Raw genomic sequence first — 20,083 nt, forward strand, 5'->3', positions numbered from 1 at the left:
TTGCCATGCTAAAGAAGCCTTGCTCAGGGGCTCCTCGTTACCCACCGAGGGTCAGTTTGGCTCAATTCGTTTTTGCCTCCGTGTGTTCGGTATGTAAACATCAGACTCCTGGATGGTAGTGTGTTTGGACTCCATGAGGCCTGGAGGATCTAAGCTGTAAAAAAATAAAGAACGGAAAATAACAAAAATGAAACGGAAAAGCCCCAAGACCCATGTTACAGTCCGTGCTTTGCAGTTGGTGCTTCTGTGCCGGTGATTGATGCAGCTGTGTTTTAAAGGCCTTGATCTTGAAATGAACCAAACCAAGCTTTTTTTTTTTTTTCTCTTTTTTTTTTTTTTTCTTTTTTTTTTTTTTAATCCTTTCTTCCCTAGTTAAGAGTGCATCCAGCTTTGACTGACGCGATTCCTTCCCTCCCGCCCCCCAGGTCCCATTCCCTAGGGAAACACGGGCGTCAATCCGGTGTTGCAGGTCATGTTGTCCTTTCCTGGCAGCCGGCGGTCATTGAAGGTGTGCATGTTGATCACGGCGTCCGTCTTCACCATGACAGGGGGCTGGGGCTTGTGCTTGACCCGCCGCTGGCAGGTGAGCGACAGCCGGATCTCATCAGCCATGGCACTGCAGAAGGAGCGCTGGGGAGAAATGGGGACAGAAAGCATTGTTACTGGACAAAAAGCACTGTTATCACCCCAAAAAGCACCGTTATCACCCCAGAATGTGCCACTCGCCTCTGCTTGAGCAGGAGGCTGCTGAAGCTAGGCTCTGCAGAGGGCAATCACAAGGTTTGGGCTGCGTTTAAGGCATCGGCTGTGCTTGGTGGGACTTCATTGGGCCTCTGGTTGACCCTCTGCTTTGGGAAGAGCTGTGCCTTTGACATGCTAAACCGTGCCAAAAGGCAGAGCTGGGGGTGCCTGTTGGAGTGCCGCTGCTCTGGGTGCTCCCTGCTGGCTGGCTGCTGGGGTCTGCTGGGTTTGTGAGTCAGGGGTAGCGAATCCTGCGGGCTTGCTGGGGGCAGGTTTCCTTTACCTATCTAATTCCAGTTTGCTTTGCTTTGTGGTGGTGCAGGGAGGTGGAGGGGATCAGTACCTGCTCGCGCTCCGCCGTCTTGCGCAGCTTGTAGATGAACTCCACCATGGCCACGAAGACTGAGAGCACCAGGCCTGCTGCCAAAACGATGAAAATCCCACCGATGTTCTGGATGCCCAGAGCGCTGGCCTCCTTGTTCTCATCCTCAGGGCAGCCGTTGCCCCGCCACCACTTCTCCTTCATCACGTGCAGCTTGTCCTCCTCCTGCAGCTGGAGGATGGCGATGGTGATCTTGTCCCGGTACGGGGAGCCTGCAGAGGGGGAACACCAGTACACACGGATGGGAAAGTCAGACAAAAATCACACCAAGTAAGGACTTTGTCTGTTGGGAGGGCTGCTCAGACATCCCTACAACAGGCAGACAGTTTGAGCTTGGGTATTTGGGAATGGAGAGTTGGGAGTGGGTTCTGTGATCCCACCCATTGTATGTCTGCTGCACAGCCCCCCTCCTGGGCTACCTACAGACCCCCCCAGTGCCCCTTACCCATGGGAGTCCCAATCCCGTAGCCTTTGGAGTCGATGAGCCCCCCGATCTGAGTCAGGTTGCAGTTCCTCTGGGTGATGTACTCGATGGTGGTCGACTCCATCAGCAGGGCGTAGTCGGCCGTGAGCGTTCGCTGGATGCCCTCCTCGTTGCTTTTCACCAGTGCCGTGGGTTTGCTGCTCATGAAGGCCCACATTTTTTCAAACGTGGAAATTTTGGATTTCTGGAAAAACAATACCCCCCATCCCCAAAATACAAATTAATAGCCTATTTGCTGCAAAAGATGGTCTTTTTATAATAAATAGATAAATTCCAGTTTGAGAACAGGCTCCCTAATGGGACCATTGCCAGTTTGCCACGTCTTAAATACCTCTCTGCTTTCACTGCCCACTAATGTGTGGCATCAAATTGCCATTAAAAGAGACAGATTCCAGCACACTTCACCTTATGCAAATAAATGCTCAGCAAAAAGAGTCACAGCTCTGCAGACCAGGAACTGTAGGTGGAACTGAACTATTCCTCCGCTTCAGCAAGGCCCTGCCGTGATGCCCTGCAGACCTGCTGGTGTGACAGGCTATCAGTATATCTGCTTGAATGTATTAGTTTCCTAACCAGAATTTTGCTTATCCTGTAATGTTTCTGCACAATGAGAGAAGACAGGCAACATTTCAGAGGGCATGTTTTTCTCCCTCTCACACACTCTATTATATTTTTGTCTTTCCCCAAGCATCACAAGGAAACATGTCTCCTCTGAGATATGTGCAACTGCCAAACAAATTTAACATATCCACGTAAACAGAGGCTTAGAAATATTCAAGAAGATTGTCTTACGGCTAAAAATAAACATGGACATTCTTCCACTATCAGTAGGCATTGTGTTAGAAAAGGGGGGATGTGTTGTCTAGCTTGCTGCTCATATGAATGTTTTTTTCTTCTAGAAATGTGTTGGGTGAGAATATGGATATTTTATATCTTTCCACAACACTTTGAATGTAGCATTTATCTACGGCCACATTCTGAATTGTCCCTGTGTAGGCTGTTGCTGTGTAGTCCCTCATCATGCTTGATATTCCAAATGCTTTGCCTAGCCACCTCCTTCTCTCAGTGTGTTTAACAAACGTACTATTATGGACCCGTTTCTTGCTGGTTAAAATTCATACTTGCTATAATCCACTTGATGAACCTGCAGCTCTGGAGCAAACTGCATTCAAGAGGCAGGATAATCTCCTTCACTCGAAAATCCGGTCCAGTGCCTGTAAGGTAGATTTGTGGCATCTATCAAGCCTCAAAGAGCAGCAAGAAATGTAGCCTCCAAAAGGATTATTAAATATCTGTGCATTACGATGGGTAATTGAAATGAATAGCATACTCGACTTGCTGATAACGACTTGTTTAACATTTATATAGTTCGGATCAGAGGCCTCTGGGTTCATTGGCTCTCCCTTTTGCTCTTTCTCTTCCTGCATTTAATGCTCCTCGGGTGTTGACACAGGGCTCTTAAACAACATCAGTGTTCTCCCAGTTTAAAGCACAGAGCAAAATAAACTGGCAAAAAATCAATAGGCTGCATTTAGTGAAGCTAATAGGACTTGCATGAGGCATTGTAGCTCTTCAGGCAACTTAAATTACATGAGACAGGGCTCCCTGGAACAGAAAAAACACTTTTCTCTTCTTAACTCACTCCCTTTGACCTGCTCCAAGGACTTAATTGTGTTCTGGGATGCCAGGATGAGCGCTGCTTTCGTAGATCCTCCACTGCTCGGGGTGCGTGGGCTGGGGCAGGAGCCTCCCCGCAGCGAGAGCTGCTTGCAGGACCACGGAGCCAGCGGTGAGCACACCCTGCCCTAGCAATTCCCATCCCAATCCTCCTCGTGGCCTTGTGTCTCCCCGCAGCGGGTGCCGCTGCTTGCTTTGGCCTCGTCTTCCCCAGAGAGAAGGATGTGGTCACTGGTGTTGGCAAGGGCAGGTCGAACCCACAGAGAAGGTGAGGCGATGCAGGCTCTCTCTGTTGTCTCAAACCTGCCACCACCTCCTCAGAATTTATTTCCCATTCATTTCTTTAACTTGGCTACCGGGAGATAAGAGCGCTTCTTTCCCAAGTACAAATCCGCCAGCTGTAATTCTCAGTGCGGGACTAGCAGGTTGATGGACACGGCTATTTGTTAAAAGTCCAATTTAGGAGCAATTGCCAGTCATCGGGAGAGCAGTCATCAGTCAAAAATTGCAAGAGCAACTCTGGGGAGCGTGTGGTGCTCCAGCTCCCAGCTCCTTCCTGCGAGCTGCAGCCACGATCCGTTTTGTGCTTATCAGGGAGCAAAGTTCCTCCTTCCTCCCTTCCCTCCTCAGCTCCTCGGCCATACTTCAGAGGTGGCTGTTTATTTATGGGAACGGGGATGATGGCACCTGGGAACATACTGCTCAGATAGGCAAAACCATCTTCATTAGGCATAACAACTCATTAGTAGTAAATTAATTGCCAGTAAGGAATGCACATAAATTGCGTTGATGTCGCTGGCTCTTTTTGGATGGTTCTTTTTGGATGTTTTATTTTGTAGAACCTCTCTTTTTATGGCTCGTCATCTACCTGAAAAAAAATGCTCTCTGGGGTTTGTTACTGGTGTGAACTGGTATTTGTGGTGTGGTGGCTAGGTGCACATTCCTTCTCGATGGAAGCAACGCGTGCTGCTGTGAGCTGTATACAAGGAGGTGAGGTGGTGGAAGGCAGCGAGCCCTTGTGGGACGCCCTGGCATCCCTGCCCCATGGGATCCTCGCTTTGCTGCCCAGGGCAGATGAAGAGAACCCGCAGGGTGGCTCTGAGATGAATCCCCTGAGAGCAGTTCCATCGGTAGATCCCCAGCGCTGGGAATAGCGCAGATCATTGCTAATAAGCGGGGGCGGAGGCTGAAAGCTGTTAATCACCGCCAGGGTTCACACCAGGGGGTTGTGTCTCCTGCTTGCACCTCTCCCACCGACTCGTCCGAGTTTTGGCCAGGGTAAAATAACGTCCGAATCTGGGCCTTGAGACAGCATCTGAATCAGCCCCTGCCCTGGTGCCAAGTGAAACGCGTGTAGGGAAGGCTGAGCACCAGCCCCTCGGAATGCAGCAAAGGCACTGAGAACGCCTCCAAGCTCATTCTTTAGAGTCACAGCTCAGAAGCTGTCTTTAATAACCAATGCTTCAAGACCAGTCACCCAAATAAATTAATGGAATAGTTTAGAGGAGCCAATATAAGGCATCTTGCCAAGACATATATGCTTTTTTATCAGTGAAATTGGCAAGAAAGTAACTTTCAGGCTTACGATTTTCAATTCCAGCCTGTATGAAAAAATAAATTGATTTGCACCGACTGAAGATACTTACTCTTGAGGATTTAACATTTCTGTACAAGTGAATATATATGTACACACATCCACACACTCTCACACCCGTACGCCAAACGACACATTAAACCCAGCATTTGTTCAGAGCGAGAGAGCATCTTCTGCAAGATATGAAGGATTCCTGGCATGATTTGCCATGAAAGCTAGATGCTGCTCCTAAATTAATTGATCTGTTTATTCCTGTAACTCAATCTGCATTGCCAGGGAATAAATAGCTTCTCAAAAGTTCTTTTCATGAAGTCGAAGTCTGCCAGTGCAGCTAGGATAAGGCTGGCTTCTGCTTCCCCTTTGCTGTAGGTGGTGGGGCCGCACGGGTGAGCCCATGGGGCCGCGTTGGCACACCCACGGACACGGCCCTGGCTTGGCCCACGGGAGAACTTCTGCAGGGACACGATGGGCTCAGCACGAGCCCTCCACCAGCCCTCCACCAGGCAGCAGAACCGTTCAGCGTTTTGGGACCGTGCTTTCCACCAGGGTTTCTCCAACACCGAGCACAAGGTCGGTCACTGCCCTGCACCCTCCAGGACCTTCGTGCTTTGGGGTAGCATCTCTGACAGTGTGACGCCCAAACCCGCCGCAGGATTTGCCCAGTGATTTCACCAAGGACTCGCTGCGGGGTGGGGGGATGCTTGTGGGGGCCTTAAATTGCTCTCCCCTATTTCCTGTGCACGAGGGACAAGTGAGCATGGCATCCCACACAAGTGCTCCCACTGTATGGGTAATTGAACGCTTGTCAGAGGGGACATCCCTGATAATTCATCTCCAAACAGCAATAATAATAAAACAGCAAAAGGAAAATACACTGTGTCAATAAACCCTGCCAAATGCCCGTTAGGAGCCTGAGGAATGATTCTGATGGATAATGATAGGAAGCAATAAAGATGCTACGGCCTTGATGACTTTAAAAAAAAAAAAAAAGAAAAATATAGAGTTTCCTTTTATTTCCATATAAAACTCTTATTGGAAAGGGTACTTAAAGCACACCAGTAAAAGTCAGCCTCCTCCTACAGCTGCTGTGGGTTTGGATGGCAGCGTGAGGCAGCTGGCCCTGCCGCAGACAAACGTGGTGCCCCAGCTCTGCAGTGAGCAAGCAGCAGCCTGCTCTTCCCTGCAATATTTGCATTTCCCGGATTAATTAAAGATCAAACCAAACAAACCCCTCCATGCGGCTTCACCAGGCTGTGTTGCTGCCTGTCACAATAAGCATGGAGGGGAGCGTGGCTCCTTCACCGAGTCATGGCCAAGGACAGTTCCCCAGGGGCTGCTCAGCCCCCCCCAGCCTGCACCGTGCACCACGGCCTTGCTTTAAACCTGAATTCCCCTCAGAGCCAGGGTGCTCATTGCTAGGTTAACCACCCCTCAATTCTAGTCCTTTTTTGTCTCTTTTTTAAAAGCGTGTTTTTACAGGCCAGCTGTGGTTCCAAAGGTGTCTTTAACTTTCCCAGTTTCTTTCAGTTTTTCAGGCAGCAGTGAAATAATGAGTGTCCTTAGCACCTTCCTCTGCTCTGTTGACTAACTTGGGAAACCTCGCTTTAAGCAGAAGAAATAAACGTAGTCTGAGTGTGATGCACTGGTGGTGTTAGCTCACATCGGTTTCAGAGATAAATAAAACCTGGCTATGTTAATATGAATACCTAAAGGACAGACAAGATACCTCAGCTCTAAAAAGCCCCGAGCCCTTTGCAGCATGTGTCCAGGCAGTTTTTGTTTGCTCTCTGCCCCTGCAGGCTGGCCGGGCAGCCTTGGGGGCTCCGTGCATTTCTTAGTGCAGACACGGGGCAGGAATGGCAGTGGGATGCAAAAATAGGGGTGATGCATAAGGAATGGAAGAGTTTGCTGTAGGGCTTTAATGTAAGATTCGCCTGTCCTGTTCTGCCTAATGCGTGCTTCGTTTTGGGTGTCTGAGTGATTGCTGGGTACAGTCCCAGCTGTAAAATCAACATGATTTTATAACTGTGACCTCAGTTAGCTACTGGGAGAGGGGGATTTAGCTGTGATATGAATCTAGGCAAGCTAAGCTGACGGATCGAGGTCTTAACAGAGATGGGAGACAGAAGCAACCTGCTTCTGCAGTGGTGCCTTAAGAGGCTTTTTGTCTCTGGTCTTGTTCTCGCTCCTGTTGGCCGGGCAGGGCTGCGTCTCTGCCAGGGTGGTGGAAAGCCTGTGCCGGGGCTCACCTTGAAGAAGGTCATGGTAGCTCCATCCTTCACTGCTCCGTACTCTATTTTGGTCTGCTTTGCCAAGTCGTCTGCCGAGTCGATGGGGGATTCCATCCTCTCCACCGTCAGGAATGCAGCAAGGTTGGCCGTGTAGGACGAGATGATAATTAGGGTGAAGAACCACCATATGCCACCAATGATCCGTGTAGACAGAGCTTTGGGCATCAGCTCCGAGCCTGGGGTGGGAGAGGGAGTGGGAGGGAAGAGGAAACAAAAGCGAGAAAGGACGCGTTTTATACGTACGTGGGTACATTATATACATATGTACAGATGAAGGATTAGGTTTCACTGTCAGACTGCAACAGCGACGCAATTAAAGCCAACTGTTTTCGAGGCAAATTATCCAGACATCTTGCATGCAAGGAAATCAGTGGTTGTTTTTTTTTGTAGCATTCACAGAAAAACCCTCTCCCTTTAATGCTGACCTTGGGTACAGTGCACAATTTACAGGAAACATTCAAACTGAAGTAATTAACTAGGCAGCTTTTATGAGATTTAAATAGCAAGCCATTTATGAACTTTTATGAGTGTTTTGTCCAGCCATTTAAAAAGTGCTTTGCTTTTATATGGATTACTTTTCAAAGGACTCACTCTAGGGAGTGTGTTCAAATACACATGATTTAAAAAAAATCAAACAGTGAGAGAAAGGAACTATCAGGGTCCAGTGCTTTGAATAGTGGTTAGAAGTAGGGAAGCTGGAGATGTTGCAGCATAAAAGGTGTATAACAGGTCTGGAATGACTTTTATTGAGCAGACATGAAGGACTAAATGGGTTGTGCTATTTTTGTAATCACCCAAGACACCTTTTAAAGCCAGAAAAGAGCTCTGGGTTTAAAACAACTGCATTCAGAGGATATATCCAACCTGGAATTTGCAACAAAGATAAGGCTTGGCAAAGCAATTTCAGGCAGTGTGGCATTAAAGCTTAGTGTGGAGCACAGCTTTTCTCCCATCTGAGTGCAGCAAGGAGGCACCGGGAAGCAGAGGAGCCTTGGGTCTCAGCGCTGCTTTAGTTCTTCTCAAGATCCTGCTCCTTTCCCATTCCATCTCTTGCCCTTTGATGCATTGCGAGGTGTGACATCAGTCTGGCTTTGAAATATTTTTCTTCTTAGATGCAGAATAGACTTAAAGAGAATGCGGCTCTTTTCATTTCTAAGCATCTGATAAGAGGATGATTCATCGAGCTAAACCACCCTGCTGGGAGCTGTCACTGTCCATCAGGGTAGCAGATCTGGGAAGCCTGTGCCACGCTGCAGCAGGAGGAGCACGGAGCCCCAGCGCTGTGCACGTCGCCAAGCCAGCGCTGCGGGTCCTTTACTCCTTGGCCGTGACTGCCCAGACACGATAAATCAAAGTGTGACAAGCGTTGCTCATTTTCCACTTATTTCCGTTCCTGGATTTTCTGCAGTTAGATCACAGCAGAGTTTTGCTCCTCGTTCAGCACCGCTCTCAAGCTCACCCTGTGCTGTCTTCCCCATGGATTTATGCTGCTCCTTGCACCTCTCCATCCGTGTACACGAGCACCATCCTATCCCTGTTCCGTTCTGGAGGTCCCTGCCATGGTGGTGTCCTACACCAGCAGCACGAGAAGCATTCGGTCTTGCCTGTAGTGAGGGCCAGGCAGAGCTGTCTGGAGAATCTCCTTGTGACCTGCCTTGTCTGGAGGTCATTTCCCAGTGTGCAGAATGACCAGAAAAGGATAAAATGACCAGAATGACCAAAATGGCCAGACTGACAGAAGAGGATAAAAACAGGGACAGATCAGAGTGCAAGAAGCCCTGTCTTCTGTAAAGTGGCTTTAAAGCAGAGCCAGTCAGGACAGAGATCCTGAATTAGACCAAATAGCTTGAATTAATGGGAGCAGAAATGCACAGAGCCTGTGGGACGGGGCTATTTGGGGAATTTAGACAGCCAAAGGGGGCTCAGCCAGCATTCCTCCGTGGGGCACAGAGTGCGGGTGCTGCTCTGCACACACAGCAGCAGTGCACGTGCAGCCACGCCGCCTCTCCATCATCTAGCAGCATGTTCCAGATGGCAGACTCTGGAGCTGCTCCTTCTGACACCTGCCAGAGCGTGCACACATCATTAATAGTAATTATTGGTAGTGGGGCACCTGTGTGCGGGCAGCCAGCTGCAGCTGGGTGAGGGATGAGCCTGTGCCCACAGCCGTGGGGCGAGCTGCTGGGCTGGGGCTTTGACCCACGGAAAGCACAAAGAGAGGCAGGTGCTAAAAATAAAAATTAAAAAAAAAGGGTGAGATGCTCCAGCCTGCTCTCCCACAGAAGAAATCCGATGGCGTTCCTGGCACAGAAGACCTCGGATGCTTCGGATGCTTCTCCTCGGGGGCTGCAGGCAGGGCTCAGCCCCACACACGTCCCTCTGTTCCTCCATCCCAGCAGAGGAGAAGCAGCTCCAGGTGAGCAGATAGCAGCAGACAGAGCCACCGGGCCCTCCTGAGCTGCAGACCACCGTGGGTTCCCCCTGGTGAGGTCAGTTTTTGGAGCCCGTGGACTCCAGGGGTGCTGGCACCCCAGGGCTGCCTTTGGCAGCCACCCCCTCTCACACAGCTCGGTGCTGACCGTGCCTGCTCGGAGCCAGCCCCGCTGCCCTGCACTGTGATAACTGCACGAGGCGGGTGCCACCGGTATTCTTTTTGCAGCTGCTGCTTGGTTTTGACAGGCACAAAGATGTTTAATCTTGTTCCTGTCACCACTAAATTAAATTTTGCATTCAAAAAGCCACAAGAACAGGCTGGTGGTGGAGAAGCAGCAGCAGGGCATGTGGGGAGGAGCTGCCCACCGTACCTTGCTGCATCAGTGCGCCCATCCCGAACCAGAAGCTGTTGAGCAGGGTGAAGTTATTCTCCACGATGTCCGACCCGGGGTTGCAGGGATGAGCATCGTACCACTCGTATGGGCTGAACCTGTGGTGGCACAAGGAAAGAGAGAGCTCGTTAGTCAGGATGTGGCATCAGACCCTAAAAGACCAGGAGAAAAGTCGTAATACATCTGGTGCTGCTGCACAGGGCCCGCTGACCCTTCAGGTGTGCGGCCTGTTAAGGAAAGGTAAATTCAGTCACGATTTTTGGAAGTGCCCAGTGTGGCTGGAAGCCCCATGTTCCACACTGCAGACAGTAAGGAAACCTGGGGGGAGCCAGAACTTTCTTTGAGGTGTTTCGGGTTGCTTCTCCAAAGCCTTTGGTCTCTGCTGATGTCCTGCTCAGCACCACATCACCCAACAACAACCAGTGCACACAGCAGTGGGCAGGATGTGTTCAGGGCACGTGGGCATCTGTGTGAGATTTCACTAGGCGAGAAGACGAGCTCGCCACCAACCTGACAAACACAAATCCCGCGTGTTGAGGCATCAGCACAGTGGGAATCGGTGTGGGTTCACCGTGTGCTGCTGCAATGCTCGGACCCTGGAAGAGCAGGCATTCAGCAGGGGGCATGTTTTCACGGACAGCCCGGCAGTTCTTGGGCAAAACGAAGGGAATTTTCTCTGCACATCTGCCTGTGAATCCTGCCTGCGACGGGCATGTGAGCACCGCCTGGAATACAGCTCTTAGCCAGGATCCGGGGAGGATGCTCATCAGGATAGATGCTAATGTTTTTAGAGCTGTTTGTTTGCGTTTTCTTAGAGTCCCAAATTTTGCGCAGATTAAATTAAAAACATAATTGGCATAATTGCTTTTGAACCAGGCATTAATTATCATCTCCGCTTCCTTCTGAAATCCCTGTAGCTTCACAACAGCCCTTTCTCCAAGCCCAACCCCCAGTTCATATTAGGAGCCATTGCTCTGTGCAATCCTCTGCCAGGCGTGCTGCTGCTCAAGGGGATGTCTTGTCACTTAACTTCCCAGGTGTCCTCTGGCAGGCGGTTGGAAGCCTTGGGAGAACAGAACAACAGCTCTCAGACGCTCCTCCTGGCACAAAAACTCCCCCAAACAAACAGTTACCCCTAATCTCTGCTTTCCACGCACACTCATGCTGTGGACCTTCTTGCAGAACCCATAAAATGGTGAATGAGCAATCAGCCATCATGGCATGGAGCTCATGTGTCCCCAGAGAGGTTTGGCTGGGCTCGGGCTGCACCCTAACAGCCTCACTTGTTCACCATCCAGACCGCCTGCCTCCTTGTGCTTCTTAAAGTAAGAGAAAATTGGAGAGGAAAACAAAAATTAGGCTGTTTTGAGACCTTGCCTTATGTGCTGCTTAGTCCTTTAAACCTGCTGTAAATTTATGCCGGAGGTGTATAAAGGATGGCGCCTAAGCCCTGTCTATTGAATAAAGGCAGAGTTCAAGAATTAGATGAAAACTTTCTCGGGCTGCCAATGAAAGAGTGCGAGATGGAAAGGGAATTGGTAAGATCAAATGAGCCTGACAAGATGACACACCGAAGAACTTCAAGGTCTCTGAGTGAGAACCTACTGGTGCTGCTCAAATTATAGAGAAATATTCAGAAAACTGCAAAGCAGCAACAGTCGTCAGTGCTTGAAAAGCTGGTGGGACCATTAAAGGAAACAGAGGGGTAATGAAGGAAGAAGTGAGCAGAGCTCGATGACCCCATGCAGCTGGAGCCATAATAAATGGGGGCTGTTCAGGATTCACCTTGGGCTGGCTTCCCTCTTCCGCAGGTGCAAACAGGGGCTGAGAAATATTTCATCAAAAAGTGCGATTATTTTCCTGTCTCCTTTTGGCAGGGAAACGGGAGCATTTCAAAGAAGGTTTAGTTAAAGATGAGATCTAACACAAAACACTTCTGAGCCTAAATTGCATCCCCGGAGAAATCTGCTATGGATGACCCAGTCCTTGTTTCAATTAAGAGGAATGGCAACGCCCTGGCCCTGGCGAGCACCAGAAGGGGTTCGGCTGTGATTTGAAGGCCCTGTGAGTCCGAGACCAGGTGATAATTCACGACAGCCAGAGCCACCAGATGGACCCCATGAAACCACCGACGTGGGTGCTTGCGGTGCCCAGGTGGCTGGAGCAGAGAGGATAAGCAAGAAGGCTGATTAAAAGGAGAGATGGATCAAACACATCCTTTGCCTGCCTCTAAATAGTCCCTAAGTTGGTTTTAAGTGGCGTTGACCTATGATTATAGCATCAGCAGAGGACTCCGGTGCCTAGTTCAGGAGACTCACGTCTCTGAATTACGGCTTTGCTATTTTGGCTGTGGTTTTCTCCTGAGGGTTGGATTTGAGAGGCCTCGCTGGGGTCAGAGCAGATATTGTTTCAATTACTTCTGAATGTAATAAATATGCCCCGTATCTTCCCCGTGAAATCTCTTGCTCTCCATCTCCGTGTGCTAAGAGAGATTCCTGCAGAACCTTAATTACACCAAATACTTGATGTTCTTTAAGAGAATATGAAGACAGAAGAAATGTCAGGAGCAAAGCACGTGAAAAAGAAACTGTAACAGCAGTGTTTTAGAGACTCTATTTCAGCCCCAAAGCAGCCTGACGGGAAAAAAATGTTATATTACCTCGTAACTGCTGCGATGTAAGAAAGACATGAATCGTGCTGCAGGACGGCTCATTGTGGCAATATAAACTAGCATGAGAGACCCTGGATGAAAAAGTAGGAGGAGAGAACAACAAAAATGAAGGGAGGGAGGCACAGATGGCGAGCAGCCGAAGGAGACTCCGAGGGCTCGGGAGTGTGGCCACCACGTGCTGGGTCACTGCAAGCCCATGTCCCTGTCTCTTGGCCACTGCTCACAGTGTGGAGGGGCTGCTGGGGGCTGAGCAGCCCCTCTGCGATCCGCACAGCCCCTCTGGACTTCCCTGGCTGCAGAAGGTGGCTTCAAAGGTGCTTCCACGTGGGAGCCTGGCTCAGCATCTCCTTCAGCCTGTTCTCAGTATTTAGTGCAGGGAATTTCTTGCGTAGATGGAATTTGCACATTTAACACGCTTTGAGAGTGGGGTCTGGATAATTTGGGTTGGATTTGGCCTCAGGCGAGTAGAGAAAAATAAAGCCATAAAAGTAAAACTGTGAGCTCTGATCCCAAGCTGCCTGAGCAGTGTAATCGTTCTGGCACTGGAGCCCCAGAGTTAGGGCAGCAGAGTCCATCCGGCTATGTTCTGCATGGCTAACAGAGGCACAGAGTGAAGAGATCCTATTAATCACCACAATATTTTTTCCCTTTTGTAATTACCTTGGGTTCACTTTCCCAGATGAGCATCTTTCCCTGCTGAGAGCATCTGGTGCCTTCTCTCTCCGACACAAAGCAGAACCACTGAGGCCCTCATCCTGCAGCCCTGACAACGCGGGCAGCACGGTTTAGCCGAGTTGCCCCCCATTTTCTGTCCCCCCAGCTGCTTCCCCAGCCAGCCCTGCTGGCTCTGGCTGGCTCTGAGCTGGCAGAAGCGCGGGGTGGTGATGGCAACACCACTCTCATCTTCTCCACAAGTCGGGTGCCTTTCCTGTGTGGTACACCGCCCGCAGGCTGAACTGAGCTGTGAGGTTACCTTGGTGGCTTGCTTTATGCTGGGCTCCCCGTGGGCCCTGGACAGTGGCAGCCTGCTCACGTCCCTGCTCAGAGGGCTTCTGTTTGACCTCAGGACAGTGCCTGGAAGCCTGGCACGTGGCTCGGTGTAGTGGCCCCCTTTGGGAGACCAGAGTAGGAAGGAGACACCTGGGGACCCTCTGTGTCTGCAGGAGGGACGTGTGGCCCCTCCTGCCCTGCACCTCTGCAGGGGAAGGATCAGAGCGGTGGCTGCTTCACCGTCCCAGATGGTCTGAAGAACACTAATGCTGTCTGCTAAGCGGAGTTTACTTTGACAACTGCTGTTATGTGTAATTAGGATATTACATAGTAAACTCAGGAAATCATCTCTAAATGCCTCCGAGGACCTGAGGGATGTTGGAAATTGCAGATTTGTTGTAACATGAGGGTTAATGCGTTCTGGTTGCTGCGGTTTCATGTTTAATCTTCACTTTGACTGTCTGATTGATGTCAGTGGATTAGGTAGGGGCTGGTTTCTGAAGGAGGCTCCAAGGGAAACGCAGCCCACCAGCCCTTCCTCGGAGGGGCCCGCACAGAGCCACGGCTTGGGGGGGCAGCGGGGAGGCTGCTGAGGCTCCGCTGCCATGGCTGGGACTGGAAGGACTGAGAAACGAGCGTCTAACTGCAGGATGTGTTTAGGAAACTTCCCCGGGCACAGCTCTCACCCAAAATATTTAAACACCCGGGAAGCTGGGCATGGCTGGGGACATGGCCAGGGAGAAAGCAAGTGCTTTTTTCGGGTTTGGAAAGGCAGCACTGCACATTGAGAGCAGCCCTGGACTGCGAATCGCATCAAAGACTCTGTGAAATTAATAACTCATGCAAATAGATGCAAATTCCGCTGCTTTTAAATATAGAGGTTTTAAACATGCTAATTAGATGCATATTAATTTCTGTAAACAGACGCTGTCAGATCGTCGCCCTGCGCTCTGCATCCTTTTGGTATAGGGGAGGGCTTGCGGGGATCTTTGCTGCTGGGGGGGTCAGAAGCAGGAGCTGAGGCAGGGGGCAGTGGGAGGCTGAGCCTCTTCTGGGGAGGCTGCCTGAGAGGTCACCTAACGGGAGCATGAGCAGGAAAACCATGTCCCGTCACCCCTCGTTGCACCAGGCAACAAAACAGAAAGGCAGGTGAATTTCTAAAATCACAAAAGAGCGAGCATTTTAAAATTCTTTTGTGCTCAAGGTCTGCTAACCAGTGCAGCTGCCTGCCCTGACACAGCACAAGAGGCTTACGGATTTATGGTAATAAAACAAATAACTGCATTTAGCTTGCTGGAGCAGCACAAAGGATGTAACAGAGTCGAGCTGGCAAAGAAGGAACCAGATTTCCCCTGTGCATAGCCCATCTTTAATTTTCTCCACTGGCTCTGTATCACCTCTCCAGCCACTCGGAGATAGAAATCCCACAGCCTGCAGCCTGCTGCCCTCTGGCAAGTCCTGTTCCTAAATTTCTTTGTTTCCATTTCGAAAGGGTCTTCAAATGGAGCCCCTCGTGTCCAGCGAGCTGCCAGCACCGAGCCCCTGTGCTGACGCTGGGCTTCCAACAGCAAGCCGTGCTGTGCCCTCGCTGAAAATGGACCGAGCAGGAGGAGAGGCGTTGGTCTGAATGTGTGCAGCCAGCCTCGGGGAGGTAAAAGCCAGGCCCATTTCAGTTTAACACTTACAAAGCAACGCCACAGTTGAGCAAAAAGCCATTTGTGCTCTGGTTTTGAAGCCGTGAAAAACCATAAACCGTGCTTCGGCTGATGCTCTGATTATCCCTCCACGGGAAGGGTGGCAGCGAAATGGAACAGAACAGGGGAGCCTGCGAGTCGTGAGCAAGCCCACGCTAGCAGACCAGCCTGCCTCTGGGTAATGGGCCAGAAGTAATTTCATTAATGAAACAGGTTTAATGCCACGGCTCCCACTGCGTGCTTAGATCCCCGCGACGTGCCGGCAGCGAAACGATTCAGAGCACGGGGAAAGCATCGTGTGGTGGCAGCCGGGTGGCGCGGCGTCGGCGTCCCCTTACCTGGCTATGACAAAGAGCACGCAGCTGACCCCCAGGTAGGCGAGGAGGATGTACATCCAGATGTCGGGAGACAAGGGGTTGAGGAAGGAGAACACGCTGGGGTTGGTCCCGTTGGGCTTGCGGTACAAAATGCTGACCCCCAGGGTCATGAAGGGCTTGGAGAAGTCGATCGCTTTCTCCCGGACGTGGGTGATGGTGAGAGGAGCGACGGCCAGGTCAGCTTTCTGTGCGTGACATGGAGGGAGAGAGACACAAAGGGAGAAAAAAAGAAGCCATTAGAAAGCTGTTGCCATCCCTCAGAAGCCCTCTGTCTCCCCAGCACACCCTGCTGCGGGGTCGGTCTTGTTCCTGGCACGAGGAACGGCGCTGGGAAGAGCTGACAGCTGCCGGGTTGCTCTGCTACTGCTGCGAGGTTCAGAGGGCAGCGCAGCTGCTCTGGCCTCTGCAGAGCCCCCCGGACAGGAGGGCTGGCTGGGTTTGGGTTGTTCTGGCTGCTGAGAGGCAGCGCCTTGCCCCAAAACCCAAAGGCTCCACGTGCACCTGCTGGAGCTGGCTCCGAAGCCCCAGCAGAGACCGTACTGCAAATATTCAAAGGTTTCATCCTCGCTGCCTGCACCTGGGAGCTCTGAAACCCTGCATTATCACCATCCTTTCCTCCCTGCTCCCATTCCCCCTGTAAGCAGGGCACAGCTCACCAGAGCCCAGAGCAGAAGCTGAAGGTGTGGGGGTGTGAGGGAGGTGCCCAGGGCACCAAGACCAAGGGGGCCTTGCTGTGCTGGCTGCTCGGCCCCAAAGTTTGGGCACCGCACGTGGGCTGACCTCATGGCAAAACTTGTAATTCCTATTCTGGGGATGCCGGGTGTGTGGGAGGAGCGGTGCTGTGCGGGGAGCTTGGAGGGAGCCCCCATGGGATGCAGCTCCTCTCGCATCATCACTTATCCTACTGATCATTTCCTAGAGGCACAGTGGCTTCGTTGTGACTTGCAACCTTTACATCAATGTTAGCGCTCTCGCTAGAATTTGCTTTGCTCCAACAGAAACTGGGGGCTCGCTGCAGAAGCTGGTGAGAACAGAGCATTACAGGTCCTGAGCAGAGAAGGAGCAGGGATTCTCTAGGAGGCACAGAACTAGGTCTTTTCTTCAGCCTGAGCCCTGGTTGGTTCCTTTTCCTCGTCACTTTGCAGTGATGTTCAGCTCTTGCATCACGTCTGTGTGCATGTCCTGCTCTAACAGGGAAACTGAAGGAGATGTTGAAGAATTTGGCTACTGATTTTTCTTCCAGAAGAAGGAAACGGGCAGCTCTGAGGTCAGCACTAGCAAGCAGCTGCCTGTCTGAGAGATCCTCCAAAGCCAGATTTGTCAAAATGATCTAGCGAGCTAAATAACAGCCAGGAGTTTATGCTTTACCACGGAAAATGAAGAGAGAAAAGTCTGCATGGATGCTCAAGGATCAAACCGCTTTTAGTGCAGAGATAAAATTTTACTGTGTCATTTCAGCAGCTCCTGCGATTTGATCACAGCCCCACGTCCTTGGCAGTAAATGTCACACACAACCAGGATGAAGCAGGTATTAGGGAGCCCAATCTGGCGTTGTGTCCTCCGCTCTGAAAGGCATTATAGGGCTGCACTTTGATATCCTTTTTATCGATGCAGATTTTTCGGAAGGTGGCCTCTAATTAGGGATTTGCTGAATGGGAGGATCGGAATCAAAACCCTCCAAGGGTGAAGCTTTCACTTCGTCGTGCTCCGCCGTCCCCAAGCAGGCAGTCGGGTAGCGGGCCCTGATGGCTTCCTTCACTCAGCCCCAGCTTTTATGCCGTTGCACGGTAAGATGGGTTTTATTAAAAATGAGGAATTATGGCAAGTGCCAGCGGCTTAAAGGCCCTTATCCAGCAAAGCCACTTAAGCACGTGCTTCTCTCTTCCCAGAGCTCGCACACACTCCAAGTGTTGCGTATCTTAAGTGTGGTGCTGAATTGAGGCCAGAAAGCTGAATTTTGCCAAGGCAACAACACACCAAGTGCAGGCACTTCCCCAGCACCCCTCGCAGGCCTGGCTCTCCTTTCTCACAGCAGGCTGCAGCCTTCACACTCGGGTGGAACCGATGCGAGTTCGCTGGGCGTTCAGTGGAGGAAGAATCGTGTTCTCTGCGGAAGGGTTTGGCTTTAGCACCAGCTGCTAGGTCTTATCTGCAAGTTCCCAGTTATCACAGGAATGTGGCCGCGGGTCAGAACAGCTCGGGCACAGTCCCTGGAGTTGTGCAGCACCCGGAGCGGAGCTGGGTGTGACAGCCTCTCGCAGCAGCGCCAGCAAACAGCATAAGCACCAAGATACATATTTATTCAAGAAAGTAAGCTGCCTCGGCGCTTATTTTGCCAATCTGAGTTAGGTGTTTACATAAACTAATTATGTGTGTGTTGCCTGAGAGACAGGTAAATAGTGCATATTTTACTCATTTAATTGTTATTCAGCTGTCTGTCTGGCAGCACCAACTATTGCATCCTTCAGTCTTGTTTGCTCCTGAACATCCCGGGGCACAGCACGGCCAGCAGCTCCCTTCCTGGCCCACCCTGTCCCAGCAGGGCCACAGGAGGAGGTGGCGAGGGCAGGCACGGTCTGCCTGCAGCTTCAACAGGCGGCTGAGCATCCTGCTGGGCCCAGCAGGCAGCACCCCGTGCACGAAGTGATGCTCCAGGAGGAGCGAGGCCGGGGCAGGAACCACCCCAAACGCTCCTCGTCTGGCACCGTGAGCAGTGGGTCAGCGCTAATTGGCTGCCTCCAGCCCTTAATGGCTGCTCTTAGGATCCCAGCCGTCGTTCAGACATCATTTTTGTCAATGAATTTATTTAACATCAGTGGTGAATTCAGAATGGGTGTCGGCAGGGAAAACCTAGCTGTAAGCTGAAGGGGAGAAAGGAGGAGCGTGAAGTCCAGCTGGGCCTCTTCTCATCTTTTTTATTCAGGAAGTTCCTCAGAGAGAGTGACCAGGCTGTGGGATCACAGTGACAGCAAACGGAGCTTTAGGGACAGGCCCTGTGCCTGGCAGGTGAGCGAGCCAGGGGAGGGAACAGCAGCTCCAGAGACCTGCGGCAGCAAGCAGAGGACTTGGGGCTCCCAACTGCATGTCAGTGTGCTGCTGTCGGCTGCTTCTCTGACGGTGATAAATGTGAATTCACCAAATTAATGATGCTGAGCCCAAAAGGAGAAAGCGCAGCCAGCTTACTTCCATCTCCTTTCTGGTGCTGAGTTTCTCAAGGGTGTAAGCAAGGGACGACATGCACCTCATCCAACAGCAATGTTTTTTTCCTCTTCCTGGCCCAGTGGCTTCCAAATGCATCCCCAGCTCCCTGGCACTTGAAATAAACACCCACCAGTGCAGGAGCATTACTGGGAATGTGGCAATGTGGTGCAATATGTGTTTCTGCCAGAATTTACTGTCAATAAATGCCCGTTTATTGTGAGAGTGTTAAATCAACTGTCATAAATCATCCCTAAGGATAGATATTACATCTTCTCTATAGTTACCATTGGCAGGGATTTCCATTAGAAACCCTATTATTTTTCATGCCTTTTTTATTCCCACGTGAAGTTTCAGACTGAATGGAAATTTGATATGTACTGTCTTGGCAGAAGACAAGTTTTATTTGTGAACAAGTTTGTGCGAAATGTGCAGAACAACTCATTCTGCTGGTTTTATGTGGCTCTGCCCACAAACAAGAAGGGAGATTTGCAGCCACTCTGGTGCCAGACAGCTAAAATTTAAAAATCAGAATGGATGGGCCACAACGCACGGTGTAGTTTTGCCTGTATCAATAACAATTCCTATGAATAAATAGCAGGAACAGTTCACTACGGATGAAAGGAGGAGATCTGACAGTTGCCGGCTTCCCTGTTTATTACTGATGCACAGCACAGTGACTTCTCTGCATCACCTGGTGCCCGAAACCTGCCCGAAACACTGGTGATGTGAGCGAAGTGAGCTTTCACGGCCCCTTCTGCTTACAGCCCCTCTGCAGAAGTGGCCAGGCAGAGTGACAACAAGCAACAAACTGTGCTGAGGAAAGCGTCCGGCTCTCGAGGGAGCAGACTGAACACCAAAGCAGATATTTTTTGTGATGAAGGACGAGCAGAAGATGAAAGGCAGTGGGGCAGGACTTCTTGCATCGTACTGCGCAAAGCTGTCTTCTCCAGCTCTGCTGCTGGGGACCTGCAAGATGGGGTCATGCTGGGAGCTGCTCTGACTGCTGTTGCTTTTCCTGTTTATGCTTAAGGCCAGACTAGAAACAAAGCAATTTTACAAAGGATTGTAGCCCAAGGCGCTACTGCCTGTGGCCAGGCATGTCTGGATCAGACGGGACGGCAGGAGGAGGATGCGTGACTCCAAAAGAAGCAGTGGG

General features: G+C 50.8%; 1 protein-coding gene across 1 annotated transcript in view; it reads right to left on the reverse strand.

Annotated features, from left to right (window-relative positions):
- Window positions 1–435: 435 nt before the first annotated feature.
- The window catches only part of GRIK3 (glutamate ionotropic receptor kainate type subunit 3), a gene marked incomplete at both ends in the record, with an annotated part of 102,618 nt that continues 82,970 nt past the window's right edge, over window positions 436–20,083 (reverse strand). Inside the window, 6 exons of the mRNA XM_084300479.1 lie at window positions 436–630; window positions 1,085–1,335; window positions 1,569–1,791; window positions 7,128–7,345; window positions 9,974–10,092; window positions 15,688–15,911. Of these exons, the coding sequence (XP_084156605.1) occupies window positions 436–630; window positions 1,085–1,335; window positions 1,569–1,791; window positions 7,128–7,345; window positions 9,974–10,092; window positions 15,688–15,911 (1,230 nt within the window). The remainder of the gene's footprint in view (window positions 631–1,084; window positions 1,336–1,568; window positions 1,792–7,127; window positions 7,346–9,973; window positions 10,093–15,687; window positions 15,912–20,083) is intronic.

The sequence above is a fragment of the Netta rufina genome (genome assembly GCF_964035555.1).
Source record: "Netta rufina genome assembly, chromosome: 23".
Lineage (NCBI taxonomy): Eukaryota > Metazoa > Chordata > Aves > Anseriformes > Anatidae > Netta > Netta rufina.